At 40.2% G+C, this 24,051-nt stretch overlaps 1 protein-coding gene and 1 pseudogene across 2 annotated transcripts in view; one reads left to right on the forward strand and one right to left on the reverse strand.

Annotated features, from left to right (window-relative positions):
* Pdss1 (decaprenyl diphosphate synthase subunit 1) overlaps positions 1–24,051 on the reverse strand; it is a 43,341-nt gene that overhangs the window by 12,131 nt on the left and 7,159 nt on the right. For both annotated transcript variants that reach the window (XR_009592948.1, XM_021654588.2), the window contains exons 4-7: positions 20,156–20,286; positions 9,235–9,376; positions 7,385–7,496; positions 7,178–7,287 (exon numbers count right to left, since the gene is read on the reverse strand). Coding sequence is in view for 1 of the 2 variants with exons in the window: in XM_021654588.2 (XP_021510263.2) it covers positions 7,178–7,287; positions 7,385–7,496; positions 9,235–9,376; positions 20,156–20,286 (495 nt within the window). In the remaining variant the exon portion in view is untranslated. The remainder of the gene's footprint in view (positions 1–7,177; positions 7,288–7,384; positions 7,497–9,234; positions 9,377–20,155; positions 20,287–24,051) is intronic.
* On the forward strand, positions 21,098–22,071 carry LOC110559251 (Y-box-binding protein 1-like; annotated as a pseudogene).

Consider the following 24,051-nt stretch of genomic DNA (forward strand, 5'->3'; position numbering starts at 1 on the left):
CAACTACCAGTGACTATGGTCTGCTGCCTGACCCTTCTGTGCTTCAGTTTCCTCACCTATAGAGTTCAGGAATTAAACTCTCACCTCATTAAAATGCAGAAAAATTAAAGACTCCCCTTTAGTGCTGTGGCTACACCTCCATAACAAAGCATTTACCTAGCATGTTGTTTTGGGCTTCAGCACAACAGGCAGAATAAAAAGGAAGGAAAGAAGGAAGAAAGAGAGGAAGGAAGGAAATTAATCCTCCTGTTTATTTGGGTATGGATGTGCGTACCTATAATCCAGGTATTCAAGAGGTGAGGCAGGAAGACTGCAGATTTGAGGCTACATGAAACAGTTGAGTGGAAACAAAAGAATCCCCCTTCTCTTTGTTCAGTACATCCAGGAGCAGGGTGCAGACAGTATCTGCTGACCATATCATTGCTCAGCTGTAATTTTTGTTACTGTTCTGTTCTCCTTTTGTGGTGCTGAGGATCAAGCCCATGACTTTGTGTATACTAAGAAGTGCTCTAGCACTCAGCCCTCTCCAGCCCTGGGCATGCTTTCTGATAGACATAATAAAGTCTGCAGCTATGCTGGCAGAGCAGGATTAAACTGCATACACCAAAAAGGCCCTTATTTGAGTGAGTACGAAAGCTCTTAACTGCTTTCTAAAGCAAAGACTTGTGTGATCCATGGCCTCTGAGAAAAGGCTCTTGTTTTCAAGTACTCTGTGAGGCCACATGGAGATTAACTTTGAAAAGAAGTCTAGACAGCCACCAAGTTGGGTCAGAGTGAGAGAAAGGCAAAGTTCAGGCAGCTCGATATGCTGAGCTCAGAATAAAATGTCCCCCCCCCACAAGCAGAAATAACTAATAATGAAGCAATCTCTAGTCTTTTCAACATAAAGACAGATATCCAGAAATATAAACTTTCTTCAAAAAAATAAAAATAAATGTAAATGAAAAATGTCTTATATTTTAAAGGCAATGAATTCATATTTATGGCACATATAACTAGTGCTATGAATTACTTAAGCTTCACAATAGCCTGTAAATACTTTTATGGCTAATGATGATCAAATTTAACAAAACCTGGACATTCCCCCATGCATTATCCTAAGAGTTTTTTATATGCTGATTTGCTTATGAGCTGTGAGGAACAGGTGCTGAATATTTCTGGCTAAGACATATAGCTAAGACATAAGTCAGACTCTGAAACCAAATGTCTGACTCTACAGGCTGTTCTCTTAGTCGTGCTTCTAGTGGCACACAGCTACAGCTAGAAGGGCTCAAAAAAGATGCCCAAGCTGGCAGCAAGCTGAGGTGTGCCTGCACTGTCCCTTCCTGGATCTTATCTACTAACCCAGCAGTAAACTCCTTACTGACTAGACACTTCAGCCTCTCTCTTCCATGGTGAAGAGTCAAAATTCCTGTTCAGCTAGAAGACAATTCTAAAAAATCCTGATGCCCTAGGTTAAGGGACAGAAAAGAGCTACAATGAGGCACAAAGTGGCAAGAAGGCAAGTTATATGAAATTGCTTGTACTCAGCACCAAAGAGATGCCTCCCATCTTCCTGGCAGTAGGTGAAGTATGAAAAATAATCAAGCCAAAGAAAGAGGAGCTTGACTAATTATTTTGCCTGAAGCAAATGCCACAGTCAGGCTGGGCTATGCCCCAGTGCTTTTTTTAAGGACCATACCTACCACCACATTCCCACGAACCTCAGAAAGAGTGAGAAGTACTGACTGCACTGCGGGAGCAAAGTTTGACTAAGATCTCTCTTATCTTTGGAATGTATACTCATACAAGCCTAAGATGCGATATTTTCTGATGGACAAATTGTATGCATTATGGTCTTATAGTACAGAAAGCATGGTGGCATACATCCATCATCCAGCACTTGGGAGGCACAGGCAGCAGTATTTCTATTCATGGCTAGCCTTGTCTAACAGACAATTCCACATTTGCCAGGACCACATAGTGAAACCCTGTCTCAAAACAAAACAGAACATCCAAACAACCAACCAAACAAAATAACAAAAAGAGTTAGAGGGATAGGAGAAGACGGCTCAGCAGTTAAGATGACTGGCTGCTCACCAGCTCACAACTGTCTATATAACTCAAGTCCCAGAGGATCTGACACCTTGTTCTGACCTCAGTAGGCACTGCATATGGTGCCTAGACACACATGAAGATAAAACACCCATACACATAAAAATAACTTTAAAAATTATGAAATACTGTAGAGACTTTGAGTGTGTGCCATTATAGATAAATATTCTAAACAGGTGGAGAGAAAATACAAGCAACATAGTATCACAAAGATCTATATGTGATCTTGTACACCAATAATCCAAAGGCTGAAGCAGGAAGATCATGGGATCATGGGTTGCAAGCTAGCCTGGAATACAGGACAAAAGTCTGTCTCAAACAAGATACAAGTCCCCTGCATATATACAGGATACATGAGTCAAAGACACAAACAGATAATTCGGAGAGAGAGAAAGGGACAGGGGAGAGAGAAGAAAACAGCTCTTAATCTTAAGAACTTTCGCCTCTAAAAGCCTTGCAACCTGGGTCCAATCTCTGGAAGCCACATAAAGGTAGAAGGGGAAAGCCAGCTCCACAAGACTGTTGACCTTCACACAAGCACTGTGGCAGGTACCTTCCCAAAAAAACATAAAGATAAAATTCCAAATTATCTGAATGATAATCAGCTTGACTCAAGAAGCGACAGATGTAATTAAAGCAAACTGGACTGTCAAAAGCTGAACAATCTAGAGTGAATTTCAGCTATTCAAACCCCAGGGAGAGAGGAAGACAAAGTCAAACTGCTGGCAGTAATGCAAGGAGATCTAATGGTGCTTAACAAAACTGCACATGCATCTAACTTTACACTGAAAGTAAGCCTCACAACACACACACACACACACACACACACACACACACACACACACAATCATGGTAGCATGGGCTATAATTGTATAATGAAAACCTAAAAGCCTGTATAAATGAGAATGACTGAGGAAGTGATGTTATGGCCACACAACAGATACTGGACAGCTGTGACTTCTTCCTTGTTTGGTTGTTTTCTTTTGGGACTTACTATGTAGTCCTGGCTGGACTGAGAGTTGCTATGTAGACCAAGTGTGTCTCAAACTTAGAGATCTACCTTCCTGTTTCCTGAGTGCTAGGATAAAAAAGAAAAGGTGTGCACCACCACACCTCACTCTGTGCAGCTGTCTTTCAAGTGATAAAGATTCTACAGTCAACATGAGATCATCCAGAGCACAGTGTAGGTAAGCAGGACAAACACTAAGCAGTCTAATTTATTCCTGGTTACAAAGAGCAGGAAATAATATTCATGTTTCTTATTTATGCAAAATGAAATAGGAAGGACTGGCCCAAAAGCACCAATACTGATGTGTTGGGTGAAGCAGATAGGATAATGACAGCACCATACAAGAAAAGAGACATGTTTTGTTGTTGTCTCATTCCTACCAAATTTCCCGGGGAACAACATGGTCAGCTACAGAGTGCATTTGGCATGACTGCATACAAATAAAATGTGAACCATGTTTTGAAAATAACATCAACTCTATTTTGATATCATTCAAAGCCTCAAAGCAGTTTCTTTAGCCAGCCCTCTCTCTGGATTTTAATATTCTTTTGGCTAAAACCACAGTAGGTGGATAAAAAGGGGAAGGGAGGCATGGTAAGGGGACAATGGTGTCTTTAGTGGACTGAATAAAATTCTGCTAGGCTTCATTTAAATCTCACAGCATTATGAAATCCCATTAGTTCTGTAATGACCTCATCTCCAAATTTTTGTCCCTCTTTTGGCATGTCTAATTTCCTTTGCATGAATGTCTTTGTTTATGTCTGCATCTTAAATACCAAGAACATTTAAGACAGCCATTTTAAATACCTAAAACCTCTGGACTATTTCCTCCCATAGCACTTAAATAAAGAACATGTATTCAGAGTGCTCGCACTATGATTTTTCTGTTAATCTAATAGGCAGCTCTGGGACACTACAAGTACACTTCCTTGTGGTCACCACAGAACACTTTTTTCATTTTCTTTTTTCTCACTTTCTCTTCTTTCTCTCTCCCTTTCTTTCATTTTTTTTTTTTTTGGGGGGGTGGTTAAACTGAGGATTGAACCTAGGAATTTAAGCACATTAAGGATATATGTGCTCTACCACCAAGCTATTCCCAGTTCTCAACTATTTCATTTTCAATCTGAATTGAGCCATGTTAAGACATACCTACTGTGTACTTGCTTATCTTATTTTTATTACAGTTATTATTCATTTACTTATGTGTGTATGTGTACGTGTGTCTCGGTATGTGGCTTTCCACCATGTGGGTCCTAGGGATTGAACTCAGATCACCAGGCTGTGGCAACCTTACCTTACTTGAGGCATCTCATGGGCCCTATTTACCTGACAATCTCTTAAAAACAGGAGGAGCTCCTCATTCTCACACACATTATCTTTGGCTTTTAAAGCAGAGTAGGGATGATGCCTTTCCCTGATGACACAGGTACCTAGGAATACACCACTGTGTAAATTAGTTCCTGGTCCCCTTCAGAGCTGCTCCATTGTGCCCAGAGAATACTCATCTAGGTCATCTCCACCTGCTGCTAGTGCTTGTAAGCTGAAGCAGCAGACCTGTGAAGTTATCAATGGACTTCCCTTAACACACTCGTCATTCCTCAGGATAGATTGTTCCTTTCTTATGTACAGTGTTTGCAACGGGTCAGATCTCAAGCAATACACAGACCTAGAAATGAGCTAAAGTTGGACTACAGAAGGATTTGTGGTTAGATAAAAGTCTAGCATCCCTCAGGAACTTGTGAAACAGGTTTTCCTTCCCTAGAAGGAGTTATTTCCCTTGCCTCTGGCAGAAGGGACATGTGGCTCCATTGACATGTACCCATGGCTGCATATCAAAGACAATGCTGGTCCCCAGGCAACTGTAGTCCCTAATCGTTAAGTACCTGTTATATATTTCAAAGTCCATATTACTTCTTTTTCTTTCTTTCTGGACTCTTACCAATGCCTCTGATATATTTTGTTTGTTTGTTTGTTTGTTTGTTTTTGAGACAGGATTTCTCTGTGTAGCCTTGGCTGTCCTGTATTCTCTTTGTAGACCAGGCTGGTCTCAAACTCACAGCAATCCTCCTGCCTCTGCCTCCCTTAATGCTGCCTCTGATATTTTCTTTTTCTTATTCATAATATAACCTTCCTCTAGTAATGGAGCAGCAGCTTTGGCAATTTCTTTCGTGCACCTAACATACACTATGTAGTTGTAGGTTAGGTACCCTTGGATTTATGGGAATCCTCTAGCCTTGGCCTTGGATTAACAGGAGCATGTTTCTACATCTGTCTAAGAAAACAGATCTTCTAGAGAGGGTGTCAGATTTCCTAGTTATAGGTGGTTATGAGCTGCCTGATGTGAGTGCTGAGGTCTAAACTTGGGTCCTCTTCAAGAGCAGCAAACATTCTAACTGCTGAACCCTCTCTCCAGTGCTCAAGGTTAGATCTTGCGAGAGCTGAGAACCAAAGGTAAAGCCTCAATGCAACAGTTTTATGATACCCATTTATAAGAGGTCTATCATAATATTTCATGTCTTCTTGAAAAACACTGCATTTGCTGGGTGCAGTGGGGAATGCCTTTAATCCGAGCACTTTTGGGAGGTAGAGGCAGGCAGATCTCTGTGAGTTCAAGGTCATCCTGGTCTACAGAATGAATTCCAGAGCAGCCATGCCTATACAGAGAAACCCTGTCTCAAAATACCAAAACCAAACCAAACCAACCAACCAAACAAACAAAACCCCAATCCCCTATATTTTTAATTTCTTGGGAATTAAATGTAATAGCTCTCTCAAAAAGACAAAGAGGCTATGGCCAGCCAGTTTTATATAACATCTCTTGCTTTCAATTAGATCTTTCCATGAAGAAAGTATTATCCTCATTTTTTTCTCCCCCGCCTCGTATGTTTCTTGAAACATGGCAAAATGGAGGCATTATCAAGGGGATAGAAAAAGGCTCCCTTTTACTATAACCTCCTAATAATGTTCCAAGAATAATTTACGTCTGGCCTTACATGTCTTCCTTTCTTGTTGCCCTAATTGCACAGGACTATTACACGGGACCACTGCTTACAGGTTTCTTCTTGAAGCCTGCTAGTCTGAGACACGATCAGATAAAGTTTTGCTGTTTTGTTTTTGAGACAAGATGTCATCTACAGCCCAGGGTGACCTAAAGCCTACCATGTAGCCCTGGTTGACCTTGAGCATACACTCTTCCTGTCTCTGCCTCCAAGGGTTAGGAGGAGAGGCACGTGGCACTAAACATGGCTACTCACAGGAATAGTTTTATGGAGAGACTGTTATGTGTGAAGTAACAAAGACTATCATACATATTAATACACAAATTAAAGATGGCAATTTAAATATTAGATAAAGCTGAGAGGCAGAAATCACAACAGAGAGGTGAAGCGAAGATGTTATTAGTTAATTTATACTCTGAAAATTATGGCTTACATATAGGAGATATAATAAAATTGGTTAGATCTACTATTTATGAACAAGTATACAGACTACTAGTGCAATCTAAAAGTTAAAACATTTTTCTTCTAGGTAAATATTTATGAAATAATCCACTATTTCATAACATTTTAAAGGTAAACGTCAGAAATAATGTGTGGCAACAACTGTGACAAAGAGTTGTTGAGACTATTACATAGTTTTGATTGGGAAATATATTGATTTTTTTTTTTATTATAAGTGTGTGTGACATGTTTGAGTATGGACACTCATGTGCCATGGCACAGGTGCGGAGGTCAGAATACAGCTCCTGGAATTGCTTCTCTCCTCTCTGAGGGTCCAGGGATCTAACATCAGGCTTTTGTGGCAAATGCTTCTCTGCTCAGCTATCTTGCCAGCCTAGATTGGGAAATATTTTGATTGATTCTTAGATGAAAGAAAAGTTCATTATTTTCATGCCAAAAGAAGACAGCAAAACTGAAAACACAGCAGAAATTGTTTGGGATGTAATCTTTTTTCTTTGATTTTGGGATTTAGGGATGCTATTTTAAGATTCTCTAATTAAATGTTTCTAGGAGAATTAGCCATCAAGAAATAAATGTGGGCTTTTCAACTTGAAAAAAGACAGAACGTACATACTGCTTTACAACTGTTGGCTATCAGACTGGCAGTCTTCTTGAAGGTCTTTTCAAGGTAGTGTGCAAACCTTTCATTCTCATTTTCTTTCGACCCTAGCTGAAGAAATTCACCTATCAAGAAGGAGAAGGATTACTTGAGATACGGTTTTATTGCCTGGCTAAATACCAGGATTGGTATTCTAAATAAAAAAAGTTAGAATAAACTTACCACGCACCAAATCTTCAATAACTTGGGTTAAAATAGATATAACAGCTGTGTTTCCAATCCGTGCCAGAGCTATAGATGCTGCAGAAAGAATTAAATCTCCAGCAAGAACAGCCTGGACAAAGAAGAAAAAACATCGCAGATAAAAAAAAAAAAAAAATCACAGCTATCTCAGTAGGTAAGTACTTGACTAGTGTGCACAAAGTTTAGGTTTGATCCCTAGGATATAAATGTACTCAGAACAAATTATCAATTATAAATTATACAGTAAGATTATATGGTACACTATCTACACATGCACATTAAAGGTATGTATCAGTACCACTCTGTTACACAGAAACCACTTCTGTTACACAGAAGTTCATATAAATTTTCACTCATAGAATTTTATTTTATTTTTTAAAAAGCTAGGCTGTTGCAGGGCAGTGGTGCTGCATGCTTTTAGTCCTGGCACTAGGAAAGTGGAGGCAGGTGAATCTCTGTGAGTTTGGGGCCAGTCTGGTCCGCAGTGAGCTCTAGGACCGCCAGGACTACAGAGAAACCCTGTCTTGAAAAAAAAAAAAAAAAAAAAAAAAAAAGCAAGCTAAGCCATTTCCATTGCTATGTGACCAGAGCAGACTCTGCACTCCTGACCCTCCACCTCCATCCCCAGTGCTGGCTTACAGACAGTCACACACCCATTTATAAAGGGATGCCAGCGGTTGGGTCCAGGGCTTTTTATTTTTAAATGCTGAGCATGAGTGCTAACAACAGAGCTACATCTCTGCTCGAGGTAATAGAATTTTCAAAACAAGCATTTTAGTATTTACCTGTTTTCTAGTATGCAGAATAGTGCTATTTAGTATATGCTTACTAATTATTCATCATTTTATAAAATTCACTCCAATTAAAGCATCGCCAGCATATGAGAGTACTAACAATCAAGCAGGAGGGAACTAGATGCTTTAAATTGTGTGAAGAGCAACATAAGAGAGGGTAAGCTCTCTTCATGCCCTTTGGTTTGTGCAGAACTATGTAAGACTGCCTATGGAGGCATATGTGTGGGTGAATCTCACAGAAGGCCTGCATTTGTTCATCTTTATTCTTCAACCCATAATTTATAAATCCTCAATCCAAAGTTCCTATCCTACACATTCCCTTCAAGCAATGATAATAAAATAGGAAGTATGTTTAAAAAGAAATGTATAGGGGCTAAAGAAATGGCTCAGCAGTGAATAGCATTGGATGATCTAACAGAGGACGTGAGTTTGATTCCCAAGGCCCACACAGTGCCTTCTAAGCACATGTAAAATCACTACCAGGAGATCCAATGCCCTTTTCCATCCTCCTTGCGCACCAGGCATCCACACAGGTAAAATACCTAAACCCATTAAATAATAAAAATCTGTCTGTCTAATATAAAAATTTCATGTGCATGTGTCCTAAATCTTATTGGATTTTTTTTTTTAAAGTAGGTTTTGGTGGTAGAACACTATTTCTGAGATTCTTCTTGTTTTGGAGTTCTTATTTGCTTTGACACTCTTGGACATGCAGCAAGTTAACAAATGCTTGTGGGTTCAACTGAATTTAGGCATAGAGTCCAACAGAAAAATGTAGGATTCCTCTGGAAATATCCATAAAAATGCATTTCCTTATAACTATAAGAAATTCTACATGAAACAAACAGTACTAAGGGGAAACACAAAGTTTGTTTTTGCTGTCAAGACCTTTAGAGACAACACAAACACTTCTTTGAAATTTCAAAGACCACATTCAAAAAGTGTTACTTTACAAATCTGAAAAGCAAATGAAATCCCGTAAGCTTGTAATTTCTTAAGAAAGATTTTCCAAAGCAACAATAAAAACCATCATACCTTCTTTTCACCCCAGATTCTATTGACTGTATGTTTTCCTCTTCGAGAACTTGCATCGTCAATAACGTCATCGTGAACCAGACTAGCAGTGTGGATCATTTCTGCAATTAAGGCTATGGAGCGCTGGCTGGCTTGCATGTCTCTAATTAACAGAAAGCAATGCTTTTTAACAGACGCCACCTAGAACCTTCTTAGCAATCATCTTGTGAAAACTGGATATTGGATCTAGGATTAGGAAGTTTATTTCTCTAAGAGAGACTGTATAAAAATGTTGTCTGTCCTCTAGAGCCGTTTCTATTATTTGGAGAATAACCTAGAGAACAAGCTATGACACTAGAAAGTAAAATTTCCACTTAAAAAATGGCAAACATCTTAGAAGTCTGGCCAATGAGTGGAAGAAAATCATCTTCTGTCTAGTAGTAGTGGTCTTGGTTAGACATCCAAGTTTATAATCAGTTTACAATTTCGGGGCTGGGCCCAATAAACGGCCTAAACGTGATTGCCCCTAAGCACAGCAACCAGTCCATGGAACTCACAAGATGGAAGGGAAGAACTGACTCTTGCAATGGGCATCCACATACATTCTTAGGATGCATATGCCCACACACTTGACATGCACAAGTAAAAGTACTTTACAAAAAGTGGTTTATATGGCATGAAGATTTTTTAAAAATATGTATTTATAAAGTTTTCCTTTATATCTGCCTGGTACCACATATTTGCCTGTCCAAGATCAGAAGAGGGTGTCAGACCCCCTAAAACTAGAGTTATTGATGGTTGTAAGCTGTTATGTTACTGCCGTAAATTAATTGAACCCAGGTAATCTAAAAAAAAAAAAAGAAATGCTCTTAATTGCTAAGCCATATCTGCCCTAGTATGAAATGTCTTAAAGAACCAAATACCTGGGTCTGCTCTCTCTCTCTCTCTCTTTCTCTCTCTCTCTCTCTCTCTCACACACACACACACACAGAAATAATAATAATGAAAATATATCTTAAAGAACCCAATGCCACTACATGCAAAGCTTTTAAAACTATTTTAAATGAATATAGCATGACCAATAACTTCCTTTTAACTCATATTTACCTTGTTAGGATTCTAAATTCACTTCTCATAAATTACAGGCTAAGAACTCTCAAGACAGTACAGTAATGTTAATTTAACAGTAAAATAGGAATGCCCCCTTCAACAAATGGTGCTGGTCTAACTGGATGTCTACAAGTAGAAAATACAAATAGACCCATATTTATCATGTTGCACAAAGCCCAAGTCCGAGTGGATCAAAGATCTTGACATAAAACCAGAGACTCTAAATCTATTAGAAGACAAAGTGGGGAAAAGTCTGGAACTCATTAGCCTAGGAGAAAAATTCCTGAACACAACACCAACAACACAGGCTCTGAGGCCAACAATTAATAAACTTTCTCATGAAAATGAGAAGGTTCTGTAAATCAAAGAACAATGTCAATAGAACAAAATGGCAGCCTATAGACTGGGAAAAGATCTTCACCAACACACACAGAGGGCTAATATCTAAAATATACAAAGAACTTAAGAAATGTAACATGAGGACTGGAAAGATGGCTCAGAGGTTAAGAGCACTGGCTGTTCTTCTACAGGTCCTGAATTCAATTCCCAGCAACCACATGGTGGCTCACAACCATCTATAATGAGATCTGGTGCCCTCTTCTGGTATACTGGCAGAACACTGTATAAATAATAAAAAAAGAAATTAAACATAAACAAATCAATTAAAAACGGGGTACAGAATACTAAAATCTACAGACCTAAAGAAACTAACCACTACTAGTAGGAATGTAAATTTATACAATCATTTTGAAATCAATCTGACATTTTCTCAGAAAATTAGAAACAGTACTTCCTCAAGATCCAGCTATACCACTCCTAGGCATATATCCAAAATATGCTCAAGTACACAACAAGAACATTTGCTCAACCATGTTTGTAGCAGCTTTATTCGTAATAGCAAGAACCTGGAAACAACCCACATGCCACTCAACTGAGGAATGGATAGAGATTGTGGTACATTTACACAATGGAATAGTATTCAGCAATTAAAAACAAGGAAATCATGAAATTTGCAAGCAAATGGTGGGATCTAGAAAAGATCATCCTCAAAGATCATCCTGAGTGAGGTATCCCAGAAGCAGAAAGACACACATGTATATACTCACTTATAAGTGGATATTAGACACATAATAAAGGATAAACATACTAAAATCTGAACACCTAAAGAAGCTAAGCAAGAAGGAGGACCCTAGGTAAGATGATCAATCTTCCTCAGAAAGGCAAGCCTGATGGAAATCGGAAGAAGGAGAAAACAGGAAATAGGACAGGAGCCTACCACAGAAGGCCTCTGAAAGACTCTACCTAGCAGTATATCAAAGCAGATGCTAAGGCTCATAACCAAACTTTGGGCAGAGTGCACGGAATATTATGAAAGAAGGCGGAGATAGAAAGATCTGGAGGGAACATGAGCTCCACAGGAGGGGCATGGGAGGAGATGAGGGAGGGAAGGTGGGATTGGGAGGGCATGATGGAAGGGGCTACAGCTGGGATACAAAGTGAATAAACTGCAATTAATATAAAAATAAATGAGTTAAAAAAAAAAGAAGCTAAACACTTAGGAGGACCCTAGGGAGGACGCTTAAATCTCATTCAGAATGGCAAACAGGATAGACACCAAATGTGGTGGAAGAGAGGAAACAGGATGGGAGCCTACTATGGTCCTCTGAAAAGCTCCACCCAATAGGGGATGGAAGCAGATGCTGGGACTCACAGCCTAACTTTGGGCAGAGTACAGGGAGTCTTACAGAAATGGGGGGTGGGGATTTCTATGGAAGAGACATGGAAGAAACAGGAGCCCCACAAGGAGATCAACAAAGCTAACAAATCTGAGCCCAGGGGGTCCTTCAGAGACTGATACACCAACCATGGACCATGCATGGAGAGGAGCTACACCCTTTGCTCAGATGTAGCCGATTGGCAGCTCAGTCTCCATGTGGGTTCCTGAGTAAGGGGAGCAGGGGCTGCCTCTGTCATGAACTTGATTGCTGCTCTTTGATCACTTGCCCCGGGTGATCCAGTCTTACTAGGCCACAAAGGAAGAGGATCCAGGGAGTCCTGATGAGACTTGATAAGCTATGGGCAGATGACAAAGAAGGAGAACCCCCTTTTTAGCAGACTAGGGGAAGGGGATAAGGGCGATAAGGGAGGGAGGGTAGGACTGGGAAGAGTTGAGGGAGGGGGCTTCAATTGGGATACATAATGAATAAGTTGTGAAAAAACTTAAAATTAAAAGACGTTTCCAATAAAAATTAAATTAACCAATTAAAAAAATGTGGCACAGACCTAAACTAAGAATTCGCAACAGAGGAATCTTTAATGACTGAGAAGCACTTAATGAAATGCTCAGTGTCCTCAGCCATCAGAGAAATGCAAATCAAAATGATTCTAAGATTCCATCTTACACCAATCAGAATAGCTAGGGTCAAAAACTCAAGTAACAACACATGCTACCAAGGTTGTGGAAAAGGGGAGCACTCCTCCATTGCTGGTAGGAGTGCAAATGTGTACAATCTCTCTGGAAATCAATCTGGCACTTTCTCAGAAAACTGGGAGTAAGTTCTACCTCAAGACCCAACTATACCACTCCTGGGCATATACCCAAAAGATGCTCCACCACACAGCAAGGACATATGGTCAACTATGTTCTTAGTGAATTTATTCATAATAGCCAGAAACTGGAAACCGAAGAACATCCCTCAACTGAAGAACAGATACAGCAATTGTGGTACATTTACACAATAGAATACTTCTCGTCTATTAAAAACAAGGATATCATGAAATTTGCAGGCAAGTGGATGGAACTAGAAAAGATCATCCTGAGTGAGGTGACCTAGACCCAGAAAAATGCACATGGTATGGACTCATTTTAAGCAGTTATTAGACCTATGGTACGGGATAACCATACTACAATCCACAGACCCAAAGAAGCTTGTTAGGAGGGCTCAAGGAAGAGTGCCAGAATGTCACTCAGAAGGGAAATAAAACAGAAGTGGATGAAAAGAAGAAAATGTGTAGGACATGGAATGGGGAGGGAGACAAGGGCGTGGATCAGATATGGGGAGAATGGGTATGGGAGGTGAGAGGTCTGGGGAAAAGAAGGGAAACTGAGGGAGGACATCTCTTTTTCACGCTGGAGGCCCATGACAAAGTAGGCTCCTGGGAGGAAACGGGTGTGACTCCAGCCGAGACTCCTAACATGGGGGAGGGGTGCCATGAAGGCAGAAGTGACCACATCCTAGCCAGGCAGGACTAGTGGAAGGAGGGGAACAACAACCCAATGACAAAACCTTTGATCCAAAACTTACCCCACCTACAGGGGTAAAGAGGGAACAAAGACTGAGGGAATGTCCAACCAATAACTGGCCTGACCTGAGACCCACCCCATGGTAGCCAGCCAGCCCCTAACACTATTAATGATGCTCTGCTATGCTTGCCAACAGAAGCCTAACTTGATCGTTGTCTGGGAGGCTCCAGGCAGCAAAGGATAGAGACAGATGCTGGGTCTTGCAGCCAAGCATGGGGCAGAGCTCTGGAAGTCTTATGGAAGTGTTGGGGGAAAGATGGAAGGATCTGAAGGAGACAGGAACCTCATAAGAACAATAGAGACAACTAACCCAGTCCCATGGGGACTTACAGAGACTGAGGCATCAACTAAAGCGCATAGAATGGTTTGGACCTAAGCCCCTTGCATGGATGTGGCTGATAGGCAGCTTGGTTTTCAGGCACCTGGTGAGTAGAGAGGGGGCCTGTTTTTAACATGGACTCTATTGCCTGCTTTTGGATCACTTCCCCCAGGCATGGCTGCCTTTTCTGGCCTCAGGGAATGAGGATAATGAAGATAGGCTCAGTCCTGATGTGACTTGATGTGCTGGGGAGGGTTGACAAGAGGGGAAAGGCAAATGGGAAGGGGGGAGTAGAGGAAGGGGAGAACTGGGAGGAGAGGTGGAGGGGAACACCTTTGGGATGTAAAAACAAATAAACTGAAACAAACAAATAAAACCTTTCTTGGCATGTTGAAAAAAAAATGGGAATGCCTTAATTTCTTTTTTTCAGAAAGGGGACTACTGGACTTAAGCAATCATCTCCCCTTTAGTCCCAAGAGGCTAGGTCTACAGGTACACACCACTGGCTCTGACTTCTGGCTTCTTTTGAAGCATAGTCATTACTGTATCTGCAAGTATAGGAATTAGAAACCAAACTAGAGAAATACAGCTGAAGGTCTCTTCCAGAGGCATCCTGAGCATTGTAAACAAGGCTCTGACAGGCCTTGCCCTTCTGTCCCATCCCCTTTGTCTTGCTAGCCATCAAGTCCATTCTGTTATTTGTCCACTTCCTCCTCCTGAGGCTGACTACCAAAGTCCAGCTAGCAGAGTACATTTAGTCCAGCAATCAAAAGCCTCCTTTGGCTCACCTAATTAACATGTCCTATTAAGATCAAGCACCCTTTGTCCCTTTATAAACTGCCATTTATTTGCCTATGGGCCATGTCTGTCTCCTCTCTACCCAGAGGCAGTCCTTTGTCACCCTCCAGAACAAATACCCCTTTCCCCTCTCCCTTGTTCTCCCCCCCCCTTCTCCCTCATCCTCTATCTCCTGTCTTTGTCTCCTTCTCCCTGTCCTCTGTTCCTCTGGGGCAAATAAATCTTCTTGCTGAGAACTCAGTCTTGGGGTCAAGCATAACATGTGACTCACACACTAAGCAAATGTTTATCATAGGTCTGTATCTTATGAGGGGAGGAAAGGGAGAGGCATAACAAGTGACCTTTCCTTTAAATATCTAATCTGAACACCTGTATTAGTGCTCATTCTAATTCCTTAAGCTCAGCAGAAAGTCATGACAAATATCATTATGAAAATGACACACTCACTATCAATAGTAGCTATGTAGGAATCTTATGATCTTGCGTTAAGTAGGATTTTTAAGTGTGATGCTGTTGTAGTTCATCTCACCCAAAGCTTTAGAACTCAGTCTCAGCCTCATAACTACTCCAGCCCCAATATCAATTTAAGGTGCTGCTTATTACATATTAAATATAGTTATATATTATGTAAATTATAGTTATATACTTTTATATCATATATTAAATTTCTTATTTCAAAATACACAGTTCTGAGTATTTCCAGGTCACAGGAGACTCTTTCAAGGAGGAAAAAAGTAAAGAAAAAGCAATAGCAGTATAGACAAATCATGAAACCCAGCAGAGGACAGTAGCTCACAGAGAAAGAGGGTTCTTGGCATGTGAGAAGCCTTGGATTTGGTCTCCAACATCAATACAAGAACTGCATCAGCGAAAGAGGAAATCAGTGTTCAGGCAGTTTTGAAGAGCCTGTGCTGAATCTATGAGTAGATTCTTAGACCTTCTGTTAGGACACTTTTATACTATCTGTATAAATTTCCTAGGCTCTATTTTCTTTGAGTTGATGAACAGGAAAATGTGTGGGTTTTTATAGTTTTAAAATACAGACACGTTTCTGAATATTATCTCAACTGAATTTCAGCATAACAAAATACTTAGGTTTTACTAATCAGTGGTAGAACTTACCTTTTCATAAAACTGGTAAGGCCTTTGACCTTTGCCATGTATTCCCAAGTTGGGCACCATTTCCATTATTACAAGCTATGTCAACAAATAGGGCTCCTACTGGAAGGATGAAATGGTGAACACTCAACAAGAAGCCAGCATTTAAATATTTTTGAGGATATGAAAACAAAGATTTCTTAAAATGTTTTGAACTGGGTGATGTATGTACACAAGCCCAAAACTTGAGAACTGGGGTAAGGAATATAATGAGTTTGAGGACAGACTGTTTCAAAAAACTAAACATTCTTTGTTTGGGATTTTTAAACTAGAACCTTACATTTGCTAGGCAAGTGTTCTCACACTAAGCAATGCCCCCAGCTCAATAAATTGTCTGAAACTGTAAAGAGTATAAACACATACAAGTGCTATTCTGAATGGTTCAATTGCTGACTTAATAAAAATTCTTGCTTAGGGTATTACTTGGCACTGTGACACAACTTCGACATGAGAACACATATCATAATTTTATCTGACTTTCCTCCCATACATTTATATTTTTAAGTTTGTTAGCTTATATCTGGAAAATATGGCCACTGCTTTCCCTGAATGCAGCATGATGGTGGGACAGATGACAAAAATTTACAGACTAACAAAAATGTTAACCCTATCTTTAAGATGAATAAAATGCCAAACTTAGCCCTGCCTTGGGAAAGCTGGTACCATTCCAATTTCCTGCTGTGAGACCGCTGCCACACCTTCCCCGTTTCTGGAAGAGGTGACAGATAAGGTAGCATGGGAAACAGGTTTTTTTGTCTTGAAACCTGGTTACACCCTCCATATGCAATGACTCAGCAAACCCTTCAGAACCTGTTCTCCTCATTAGAGTAAAGAAAACTATAATGGATTTTAAACATAGAAGCAGGTAGAGTATAATAATTCACACATAAATCCATTACCTAGCTTACATATGACTTTGTTTTTATATTTTTAGATACAGGGTCTCACAATGTTTTCTAGGTTGACTCTGAACTCATAAGTTTAAGCAATCTTTCTGCCTCAGTCCTCTGAACAGCTAAGACTACAGGCATTGCCACTGAGACTAATTTAGAAGTCACTTTAAAACTGTTTCTTCATACCCACATATTAACATGTTGTGTTAACGTCTTAAACAGATTACAGGTAAACCTCCAGTGTGTCTATGTTGGGAAATATTGGTGGCATCATTATCAAAGGAGCTTCAAGTGGAGCATGATGATGTGTACCCTTGTAATCCTAGTATTCAAGAAGCCAAGGAAGACTAAACATAGCAAGACACTCATTAAAAAGAAAATTGTTCTCAGTATAAGGGTGTAGAAAGGGTGCCTTCAAACTTGACCTTTTGGCACATTTTCCTTGGTCAAACAACATGTCTTCACTGGGGCAAGTGGGAAATACGTTATGTAGTATAACCAACTGGTCTCTGAGTGTATTTGAAGCCCACTTCACAGGAGAGAATTCACACCTGGTACTATAAATCCAGTAAAAAGACTATGGTTGAGGGAGTCATAGGTTCTAGTGGAGAAAACTACTGCTGTTGTTTTACTAAACGGAAATGGTAGGTCTGTCAAATTACCTTCTAAGTAACTATTTATGCCCACTCAATAGTACTATTGTCAGCTTTAATCAGAAAAGCCTCTTTCTGCTGTGAGCAGTATAACTACAAAGGTCTATAACTGGTCAAAGCAACAAGAACAAATGGCTGGTGAAAGCTCCGCCATCTATGGGCTGTCTACATCAAAACCTCTAGCCTCAGGGGCCATTGCTGAGGAAGGGGTAGAAAGAACTGAATTAAAAAGGAGGGGAGAGCAGTATAGCAATGCTGATTCCTTGGTATGACGTGAATATCGTACTCGAATTTACAACAGCTGTAATTACCTGCACAAAAATGTGCCTTCCAACAGTCTGTCATGGAGGTAAACTGAGGCGAGGCCACACTCCTCCCTCTCTGAGGATTTACAGTCAGTTAATGGTTCCGTGGGGAAGAAGAGACAGCTTTGGTGGTGTAGCTTTGATAAAATACTTATGCTCCTATAAATAAGCCTAATGATTCTTCCTGGGTCACCCAAAGCAAAGACAAAACAGCATGAAAGTAGACGGAGGGTTAGTGGGGGACAAGAGATTGGAATGGGGAGTGGTGAATTTGATGAGCATTATTAAACCTATGAACATGTGATAATGAAACCCGTTGTTATGCATGTATATGAACAACATATGCTAATAAAATATTTTGAAAAAAGGGGTTGGGGATTAAAAGCATGCCAGTGGATACAGAATCACTTCAGTACAGGCCCACATGTCTGACACTACCTCTGTGTTCTGTCTTTCATAAACTCTTGTTATCAGATATCACGCAATGTCCCCAAACTGTGTTATGTTCCCCTGTGTTTTCTGCAACCAATATCTCATTAAGTTTTAAGAGAATCAAAATTTCAACTACAGGGAATAATGGCCTTTAATTTTTTTTATTTTTTAACATATTTATCTTCTTTATTTAATATGGGACGTGTGGGAGGTGTCACATGCCACAGTACTTACGTGGAGGTCAAAGGACAACCCAAGGGAATCAGCTTCCTCCATTTATCATGTGTGCCCTAGGAATTGAACCTAGGCCATTTGACAAGTACCTCCACCGACCAAGCCATCTCACTGGCCAGGAAATAATGATTTTAGATAGTAGAGAAAATGTTCCTTTCCATTCAATATTTTCTGTCTTATGTTTTTATTTAAAAGAATCTCATCAATGATTTCTCTAGAATATTCTTCACCTCAGAAGTAATTTTTAATTAAAAAATTATATATTATTTGTATTTTGTTTGTATAAGCATTTTTCCTGCATGTACATATCTGTGCCATGTGCTTGCAGTACCTGTACAAGTCAGAACAGGACATTATATCTCCTGGAACTGGTATTAACAGACAGCTGTGAGCCGCCATGCAGGTGCTAGGAATCAAATTAGGATCCTCTGCAAAAGTGCTCAAAGGCATTTGGCAAAGACACTGTTGGTTCCTACCTCCTGAGCAAGCATCCATCAATAGAAGCCACAGGACATAGGAAGCATCAGAGCTGCTGACAACAGTGACTGGGCAGCAACAGTGCGGAGACTGGGGGAAATGTGTCAAGTTGGCCCTGCGGAAGCTCTGCTGCTGCTCTGCTTACACCAAGTGAAAGTGGCTCAGGTGTTGGTTAAAAGGTTTTACTACATGTGCAAACATACAGCGGACTCCAAAAAGTCTCAAGCTATGTGGAAGCCCACTTTAAGCATGACATGTTGAGCTCTGACTGGCACCGCTATAAAACACTTTACACTGAGAAGTATCTGCTAAGAAGCAACATCTGAAGCATCATCATGATTTTATAGCATCATCATTACAATTACTGATGACAACTTTGAGGGAGTCATTAAAAGTATTGTCTATTAAGAAAAAGATACAGAAGTTGGACATCAGGGAAGTCTATCAAAATGTTGTGGTTTACTAGAACTTCTACCAGATCACTTGACATCATTATAAAGCTATTTTGGTAATACAGTAGAACTTTTAAAATGACGGGAGCTACAGGTCAGTGGTAGAGTGCTTGTCTCACAAGCCTGATATCCTGTTCCTATGTTCAATACCCAGCATCACTGACTCCTCGCCTCACAAAACAGGTGGTAAGGAAAAAGCAGAGTGTGAGATATGCACTGGATGATCAAACACAGGAAAAGAGGAGATTAAAAAAAAAAAAGAAAAGAAAAAAGTATGGCCGTGCAAAGCAACAGAAAACCTTTAAAACATTTTCTTTAATGCTAAAATATGTATGTTTTAATGTTTTAAATTTTCTCTGTGCTCAAGATTTGAGGGCCATAAGTCATGTTTTCTTTAAACATTTTTCTTCTACACAACGAAGGTCATAAGGAAGCAGTCAGTGTAAGGTGTGTACAAGTGCTGCCTACAATAACAGCGCAGTGCAGCATCAGAACAAGCTCTGGCTGTCTGCCTATGTGTGTAATGGTTATGTGAAGAGCTACACATCTTGGGATTCTTTACTTTCTATTGGGAAAATAACGGGTTTTCCAATGTTTCTGATATATTTATTTGCAATTCAAGTTCTCTACTGTGGACATCTGAAAGTCTGTAAAAGGATGCTTATTTAGTAAGTCAAAGTCAGAATCTACACAAGGTGAAGTGAAGTCTTAGATGCTGCTTCTTAAATAAACAATTCATTAACCACTTTATGAAGGACAACTTTCCAAATAAAAAGAACAACAGAAGCATGAGATAAAGTAACTGACCGGGAGTTATTATGATGAATATTACATGCTCGGGCCATTAGCACCACAATAATCGGTCTATAAGCTTTTCCTTTGCCATCGAAGTAGTATTCAGACATGTCCTTCAGTTCTCTGGTGGAGACGCACAGCTCCTGAAATACAGTTTTTTTTTTTTGTTGTTAGCATTGTGGATGCGCAGCTCCTGAAATACAGTTTCTTTCTTGTTAGCATAGTACCACAGTCACGAAGACAGGAATTTTGTTTTCTTCAAAACTTCAGTTGTATTTTAGTGTATTCATTTTAACTGAGAAAGTCAACACACACACACAAAAATGTGTAGCTTCTCCCCAAGTAGTTTGGCGTCAGTAGTAGGCCAGGTATTGCCACCTGTCCCATGGACAGCTAGTGACAACAGGACAGAGGGCTAGGAAGCAGCTTGGAAGGCAGAGGACAGACAATATGAAGCGTGGGAGCCTATGAAAATGATCACGAGTATCCTGGATGGGAAGTCAAAAGACAAGAGGACAGAAGCTAGGAAGAAGTACAGATCAGTATGTCTGTCTGGACAGTATTTCGCAGAAGACATTTCAAAGGCTCACGAAAGAAATGTAGGGAAGGCACAGTTTGCTTAACTGTGAGAAACTTACTATTGTGGGGGGAAGACAATTTATTATTATTATCTGAGTTACGCTCTTGCAGTGAAGCCCTAGATGGCCTGGATCCAAGATCTTCCTGCTTCTGCCTACCAAGTCCTGCGAAATAGGAATGTACCACCATGCCTGAGACAAACAATTTAAAAATATAGAACATTTTAAAAGCCCTGAGAAAATTAGAACAGAAGGAACATTCTTCAACATAATAATGTTTAGAAAACAAACAAACACTGAGAGCCCCGAGAGCCCTACTGCTGGACTAGTCACCATGACACTCGGGGAGGAGCCACAGCCACTGCCGGCCCCAGTCACCACCACCCCAACCATGAGCAGCGAGGCTGAGACCCGGCCGCCGCCGCTGCCCCAGCCGGGCGCCCTCGGTGTAGCTGACACCAAGCCTGGCCCCACCGACAGCGGTGCAGGTAGTGGCAGCCCTGGCGGCCTCACATCGGCAGAGCCCCTCGGCGGAACAAGAATGTCATCGCAACGAAGGTTTTGGGAACAGTAAAAAGGTTCAATGTAAGGAATACGGATACAATTTCATCAACAGGAAAGACACCAAGGAAAACGTATTTGTACACCAGACTGCCATAAGAATAACCCCAAGAAGTACCTACGCAGCGTAGGAGATGGCAAGACTGTGCAGTGTCACGTTGTTGAAGGAGAAAAGGGTGCGGAGGCAGCAAATGTTGCAGGCCCTGGTGGAGTTCCAGTTCAAGGCAGTAAATACGCAGCAGACCGTAACCGTTATAGACGCTATCCACGTCGTAGGGGTCCTCTACGCAATTACCAGCAAAACTACTAAGAGTGAGTGTGGGGAAAAGAACAAGGGATCGGGAAGTGCTCCTGAAGGCCAGGCCCAACAGCGCCGGCCTATCCCAGACGAAGGTTCACACCTTAGTATATGCGGAGACCCTATGGGCGTCGACCACAGTATTAAAACCCTCCTGTGCAAGAAGTGATGAAGGGTGCTGACAACCAGGGTGCAGGAGAGCAAGGCAGACCACTGAGACAGAATATGTATCGGGGTTACAGACCATGTTTCCGCAGGGGCCCTCCTTGCCAAAGACAACCTAGAGAGGATGGCAATGAAGAGGACAAGAAAAATCAAGATGAGACCCAAGGACAGCAGCCACCTCAACGTTGGTATGGCTGCAACTTCAGTTACCGACGCAGACGCCCAGAGAACCCTAAACCACAAGATGGCAGAGACAAGAGCAGCGGATCGATCCACCAGCTGAGAATTCGTCTGCTCCCAAGGCTGAGCAGGGCGTGGTTGAGTAAATGCCGGCTTACCATCTCTACCTTCATCCAACAAGAAACAAATATGAAATTCCAGCAATAAGAAATGAACAAAGATTGGAGCTGAAGACCTAAGTGCTTGCTTTTTGTCTGTTGACCAGATGCACTGGAACTCACTGTATTATCTATGCAGCATGGGGTTTTTATTTTTACCTAAAGATGTTTCTTTTTAGTAATGACAAATGTGTTTTTTAAGGGGAAAAACATGGCCTGGTTTTTCTAAATACACCTTTAATGGTTTTTAAATTGTTTCATATCTGGTCAAGATGAGATTTTTAAGAACTTCATTTTTAATTTGTAATAAGTTTACAACTTGATTTAAAAAAAAAAAAAACGTCAGCAAACTGCAAGCTCCTGTTAATAAAGGTCTTAAATAATAAAAACAAACAAACTAAAACCAGTCACTAAAATTACTCCAAATGGGAAAAAAAAAAAAAAATGTTCTAAAGTCAAAAGAGACTGGATATTTATTCACTTTCCCCATCTTATTCAATATAATGCTTGAAGTCTTAGCTAGAGTAAGATGAGAAAGAAATAAAAAGGATACAAATAGAAAAGGAAAAAGCCGAATCATCCCTAAATATAGTTTACATGATCCTGTATATAAGTCTGTCAAGACTCCATAAGAAAGCTCAGAAATGATAAAAGACTTTCAGCACACTATTAAACCTAACCAAGGAAGGGAAGGACTTCTACACTGAAAGTTTTGTAGCAATAAAACAGACACTAGAAGATGGAAGGATCACTCATGAATAATGAAAATGGCTATATATGAAAAGCTATTTACAAATCCAATGCAATTGTGTTCAAAATTCTAATTCCATTCATTTTAAATATTACGTTTGTTTATGTATTTAAGGAGTATGGAGCATGCACACGCTTGCCATGATGAATGTGAAGGCTAGGGTACAACCTGTAGGCGTTGGTTTTCTCCCTCCCACAAGTGGTTCCTGAGGGATCCAATCAGGTTGCCAAGCCTGGCTGCATGTGCCCTAAGCCACTGAATGATCTCACTGGTCCTCTAATGAGATTTTAAACATAAACAGAAAAACAACCCTAAAATTCATACAGAAGCACAAGAGACCCTAGACAGTCAAAGCAATCCCAAGTCAAGAACAATGACCTCAAATTACACAACAGAACCACAATAACAAATCATGGTACTTGGCATAAAACTAGACACTTAGATAAGTGGAAAAGAATAAAGAATCCGGAATTAAACCCACAATGCCAAAGATTCCTGATTTTTAACAAAAATACCCAAAACACATATTGGAAAATAAAAATCCTCTTCAACAAATAGTGCTGGGACAAGGGACATACATATAAAGAAGGGTAAAACTAGATCCCTGATTTTTATCCCAAACAAAAATCAACCAATGGCTCAAATCCCTTAATATAAGACCTGAAAATACACAGAAAACATTTTAAGATATCAAGATATAGATACAGTCAATAACTCTCAATATGATGCCAGTTGTGAGAAAATAATATCAAGACTTAACATATGGGATTGCATCAAGTTAAAAAGCTTCATACAATGGTTAACAAATGAGTGAAAGGACAACCTATAGAATGGGAGAAAATTTCACTGGCAGAGCCACCATCTGGCAGAGGATTAGTATTCAGCATATATAAAAAACTCAAAATACCAAAATATCCAAACAATGCAAATGGGCTACATACAATGAAAAATTGTTCAACATCCTTAGCCCCAAGGAAATGCAAACTAAGACTGCTTTGAGATTCCGCCTTACCTTCGTCAGAATAGCTAACGAATAACAAAATGCTTGTGAGGATGTATGTTTGTATGTGCAATCCACTGTTGGTAGGACTGCAAAGTGGTCTAACTACTATGAAAGTACCCCCTACTTCACCAGATACAACTGGTGAAATAAACCAGACTCAGACAAACGATCATTTTTTTTCTGTCACTTGTAGATCCTAATTAAAAAACAAACA

This window comes from Meriones unguiculatus, chromosome 7, assembly GCF_030254825.1.
Source record: "Meriones unguiculatus strain TT.TT164.6M chromosome 7, Bangor_MerUng_6.1, whole genome shotgun sequence".
NCBI lineage: Eukaryota > Metazoa > Chordata > Mammalia > Rodentia > Muridae > Meriones > Meriones unguiculatus.